General features: G+C 28.9%; 1 protein-coding gene across 1 annotated transcript; it reads left to right on the top strand.

Moving 5' to 3' along the window:
- Nucleotides 1–4,673: 4,673 nt before the first annotated feature.
- Nucleotides 4,674–5,574, top strand: LOC120257104. Its single transcript, XM_039264715.1, has one exon. The coding sequence runs from the start codon at nucleotides 4,753–4,755 to the stop codon at nucleotides 5,422–5,424; it is 672 nt and encodes a 223-aa protein (XP_039120649.1). The 5' UTR covers nucleotides 4,674–4,752; the 3' UTR covers nucleotides 5,425–5,574.
- The last annotated feature ends 436 nt before the right edge of the window (nucleotides 5,575–6,010 follow it).

The raw sequence follows: 6,010 nt of genomic DNA, 5'->3' as shown, positions 1-6,010 counted from the left end.
ATGAAAAGACCTTACCAAATCCTATATATATATATATATATATAGGGTTCACATTCACCTGAAAAATAAAAAATAAAAAGTATATTTGTCCTTTGATATGAATAATATGCTTGAATGTAACATGAAAGTGCATGATGATGTAGATATATTATTATTCAATCAAAACTTTTCTAAGCAAACTTTTTTTTTCTTAAGACAATATTGGTTGTTAGGGTGCATACATACATTTTCATTTTTTTTTCTAACAATTTCATTAGCATAAGCAAACTACAAACTGGAAAAAATAATAATCAAATTGAATAATCAATAGAACGATCCTTTCTTTTATTAAAATGTTTTTTTTTTTAAGAAATAGATGCTCGAAATAATTACTTTAGAATTCCAAACAAAAAAATCTATTAAATTTTCATATATTTATATTAAAAAAAGTGATTAGAATAAAGCTAGTTAATGGTGTCACTAATTAAGGCTATTATCATTAAAACTTTTTATTTAGATTGCTTGGATGAATGGACACTATCCTATATATGTTTGACAATGAATTTAAAGGTTTTTAAAAGAAAAGGATAAAAAAGAAATAATAAGATTGAAATGAAGGGTGTGAAATGTATGTACACATAGGCAAGGATAAGGCCATTTTATCTGGTTTGAGTCAGTTCATCATAATAAAGAGGTATTCATTTTCCTTTTGTGTCAGCGCATAATTTTAAACTTTAGGGACTCCCTTTTTTTTCTTTTTCATGTCTCAGGTGACATTGTTTTTATATAGAGGTAACATTATATATATATATATATATATATGTATGCTTGTTTGGATAGGCTTCAAGTAGTGGACATTTCAAGCTTCATAATTTTCATGATAAAAAAATTATGGAGGAAAAATAATTAATGAATTATATAAAAGTAGGATCATTTTAAAAGTAGTAATAATAGAATTAGAAAAAGATAAATTGTGACCTTTTTAATAATTAAGTTGTATTGTTTAGTTATCATATACATACATTATTAAAAACATGAATACTAATTAAGCAACTCTAAACATGTTCATTTTCTTTTCATAATAAGATATTGAAGTGATATATATATATATATGTAATTAAAATCATGGATATAAATCGAGAAGACACCAGAAATAAAAGAAGCTATTAAATATTTAGAAACTATGTAATTAGACAAGTTATATGTTTTTTTTATTAGATATCAAAACTGGATCACATATAATTATGTATCATATATTTTAACCATTTCAGTCACAAATATTTTATTGAGAAATGCCATTTTCTTATCTAATATAGAGGAATTATTTTATTTTATTTTATTTTATTTATTTATTTATTTTGTGTTTGTATGTTTTATTTTGAGTTAGAAAAGGAGAGAGATTATGACCCCAATGAAAGAAGGACCCCTTAACAATTGCCCCTAACTTCTTAATCAATAAATCCAATATAAATTCACGAGTAATGTGTGTTTGGTACCTTTGTCTATCATTTGTTCAAGTGGTTAGAACCCCCAAAAAAAAAAAAAATTGAAGATAATCCATAATTTATATTTGCAGTTTGTCATTTTTGATATATACACTTATAAAACTTATTAGAAGAGTAGGGTATAATATACCCGTTCTCATGCATTTTTGTTTCGGAGTTATTTTCAGTTTGAGTCTCTCGACTCATAAAATGCACAACACGATGGGTCCTTAGTGAGAGAATTAATGGTTTTTTTTTTCTATAGAGTTGCATGATAAAAAAAATTTATTTCTAGAAGGTCTAAGAGTCACTAATGCATTTCTGTAGATGTATGTCCTTAAATTTTTCTTCAATGATTAATTAATTATATTTTGTAAGACCTACTTGAATTTATCTTTTAAGACCTTTTCGAATTTATCTTTTACATTTTGAGAGAGAGATATATCAAATAAAAAATCTATTTATTGAAAATAATTGGAGAAAAAAATTATTTTCACATGATTTTTTTGATAAAATTATAATATGGAATGATAATACCACGTGTTATTTATATTTAAAAAAAAAAACCTTGTGCAATGTAAATATATGGTAATTTATACAACACCTCTCACTTGACAATGAAAAATATGCCACTCAGTATGCCAACGACCATGTGACATTATTCGCTTCATTAATTAAAAAAAAAATCATATAATCTTAATTTAATTTAATTTATATGTTATGTTAGTTTGTGCGTGTATGTGAAATTGAAAGATTACTTTTATAAATAAAATTATAGAAACTTCAGAGAAACATATAATATAGAGATTTTTTTAAGGGGTTTATAGGGTAAAGAAAACCAAATGATATTCTCATGATTTAAATATATATATATATATACACATTTATATATATTTATAATAGTTGAAAATATGGAGAGACAAAAGTCACACACAAAGAAATGAAATAGAATTTGCAGTGATGTAATTCATTTCAAATGATATTAAGAAATATGTTAATATTAATGAATGAGATGATATCATTCCATGAAACTTCTCTCTAAGAAGACTTAATTAGTTGACTGCTTATGTTAATAAATATTTTGAATAACATCATTTACCAAATTGAGAAAAAAAGAGGATGAATTAATTATTTCAAATTTCAAATTAGTCCATTATCTCATATGAATGTTTGTAAATTTAATTTGTTTGGACAGAAATTGTTATGAAGGACCTGGGTTACTGTTTTTTTTTCATATATGACCCTCTAAAACAAGGTAATTGAAGAAATTAGCGCACATAGTATTGCATGTCTGCCTTAAATTGTATTAAATCTTTTTCTTAGCTAATTTCTAGACTTTTTCACCTATATATATATATATATCTTGAAAATAATAGTCAATAAAGAAATTTTGAAAGTTGGTAAATTTTTTATGTAAAAAATTAAGTAAAAATTTATAAGTTCTCTCTCTTTAATAATAATAACTAAAGTTGTCTCTCACTATCCTTTTCTAAGAGAGGGAAAACATGAACACTAACCATTTTTATAGGAGTATTTTGTAATTTTATAAATTTAATAAAAACAGAATAATTTTTTTCAGAAGTATTTATGCAATTTTATAATTTTTAAATAGGTGTATTAATAATGAATATTACATACATCTGCAAATTGATTTTAAAACAACCATTCAAGCTTTATCCAAACCAGAGCATATAACAACCAAAAATTTGCAGGGGTATTTATGTAATTTCCAAAATTAAAATTTTTAATATATTTGAAAAATAAAAAAATAAATTTAAAATTTCTCTCTTAAAAAAATACTAATAAATAAATTTAAAATTAATTGTTAAATATATAAAACAATGGCCATTAAAAATCCTAATCCCACACACTCTTTTCTTGGCTTGTTTCGTAGGTGGGCCCCACAATCACTTTCTACACCGCCACGTGTCCATCAACCAATTGGTCATTTGTTCCGGCCAGCGAGTGCCACCTGGCCCATAGCCCCACTTTCTCTCTCTCTCTCCTCATTTTTCCGAAAACCTCCCTAGGAAAAAAGTTATTTAGATTGAGGTCCCTGCCTTTTCATTTACTTAGCTGCTAAGAAGTCCACCCAAATGACTTGCCATTCAAACGAAAACTTCCAAGTCACGTGACCTCGATCACCACGCCAGCCGCCACCTTTCCCCACTAAGGGCCTTTTTGGTAATTTCGTTCACCAATAATTGCGGAAACCCCCTCAACAAAGAAAACCTTTTCCTTTTTCATTTTTTTTTCCACATTTAAATATGTACTTATATTTAGACGGTATATTGAAAATTTTCTTTTATTTTATAATATCCTCTAGTAATTAGAAATTTTCAGATCTACCCCTTGAAGAACTCATAATTACATGTGCCTACAAAATTTGGCTATTAAAAATTTAAAACTGGGTAAGTAAAGTTATAACCTTGGTTGTGCATAGTTCTATGAATAGTAATGACCTTTATATCAACTTTTTGACTGAGTTTTTCATGTGGATATTTCATAAAACTTGAACCTCCTTCCTATACTCAAGAGGAAAATAAATTACCACTTTTTACTGTAGAAATAATAATTAAAAAAATTTTAATAAAAAATTATTTTCACATTAATATCAACAGCATATATAAAAATTATTTTCATTATTTTTGTTTAACGGATACATAAACATAATGTGTTTTTTTTTTAACTTATACAAGGATATAAAAGAAAAAAAAAAGCTACACACATAAATTTAAATTTAAATTTTATAGCGATAAAAATGTAAATGTCCTCAAAATTTCAGAAACCCCCTCAAAATTATAATTTAATAATAACACATTTGATTTCAATGTAACCCGTCATTTGTTTGTAATCAAAACTCAAACTTTTGCGTAGAATTAACCAAGTTTTGGTTTAGTTAATATTTAAAATAAATATCTCACAATTAAAATGCCATTATTAATATTACTAAGTCCATGAAATTTAAACTACATACTATAGTTATTCAAAATAATGAAATTTTTATAAAAAAAAAAAGAGAAAAAGAAAAACTCTAGAATATTCAGTTAATACCCCACAACAGAAAATATTCATTTTTCACAACAAAAATCCACACAAACATAAATACTAAACTTTACAAGGACAAAATAGCAAAACTCGATGAAATTTTAATTACTTAATTAATTAAGGTGTATATATAGCCCTCCCTCCCTCTCTTCTCTTACTCGCACCTAACCAATAACACAACACCACACAACAACAATCTCTCTCTTTCTCTAGACTTTCACAAAAAACCCCTTAAAAAACAATGGAATTAGAAACAAGAACAACAACCAACTCCGGCGTCTCAACCGGAGCTCCGGCGATCACCAAACGTCTCTGGCACATCATTCGTCTTCTCTACATCACTCTCCGCAACGGCATCTCCAAACGCAAACTCATGCTCGACCTTCACCACCTCTTCCACCGCGGCAAGCTCGCCGGAAAAGCCTTCACCAACCTTCTCTCTCTCCACCACCACCACAGCACCACCTCTTACGGCGGCGCTCCTTTCTCCTCCTTCTCCTGCCGTTTCATGGACCCCAACCTCTCTTTCTATGATCCCCGTGAAGTTGAGTTCAGCTGCAGTAACACTCCGGTGAAGCGTAAACACCACCGTCACCACCACCACCACCACTTCAACGCCACCGACATCGCCAGAGTATTTGAGTTCTTGAATGAAGACAATGAAAACCCATCAACATTACCTTCTCCATCTCCGTTGTGGCCTTTCGGCAAAAGCCCGGCCGGTGTTCGATCTCTCAGGGTCACTGACTCACCGTTTCCGGTGAAGGAGGATGAAGTTGATGGCCGTGTTGACAAAGCAGCTGAAGAGTTTATCAAGAGGTTTTATGAGCAACTCCGGAGTCAACCTGCCGCCACGCCGGAATACTCTTATTATAATTATCGACGCCGGACTCCTCTTATTGGCCGGGCTTGAAGTTCGCCGGAGTTGTAGCCTGGTCTTAAACTCCGGCCAACTTTATTGTGTGTTATTACTCTTGTTGATTAAGTATAAACTAGTTGTCACATGAAAATTTTAATATCATGATTAATAATATAATGAGATGAGACTCTTTCTTGTTTTTCATTGTCATTATTGTTATTATTGTTGTTTGTTTGTTGTTAGTACTTGTGATCAAGTTTATGATGTCTTTTTTTATTATGTTTGTGTTTATTGATGAGTGATTGAGAATTTAGTTGAGAATTAAGGAATGAGATAAAATAATGAGCTTATTATCTTGTTGTCTTTCTATTTGTTATAATTAATCCCTAATTAGTTGCTTTTTTTTTTTTGGGTGTTCATTTTGGTGATTTTTTTTAATGACTTTTTATTTGGATTAATGTTTCTTAAAGATATGATTCGGAATATGTTTTTTTTTCCAGATGGATTTAGTTTTGTCTTTGTGCTGTCTAGTAAGTGATTCAAGAAAACATCTTATAAAAAAAAAAAAATAGAATCTTCAACCTTTGCTTGCATCTCACTACAAACAAAGTATGGTATGGGATCATTTCCTCTCTTTCAT

Source organism: Dioscorea cayenensis, unplaced genomic scaffold (assembly GCF_009730915.1).
Source record: "Dioscorea cayenensis subsp. rotundata cultivar TDr96_F1 unplaced genomic scaffold, TDr96_F1_v2_PseudoChromosome.rev07_lg8_w22 25.fasta BLBR01001863.1, whole genome shotgun sequence".
NCBI lineage: Eukaryota > Viridiplantae > Streptophyta > Magnoliopsida > Dioscoreales > Dioscoreaceae > Dioscorea > Dioscorea cayenensis.
This window is presented reverse-complemented; position numbering and strand designations above follow the sequence as displayed.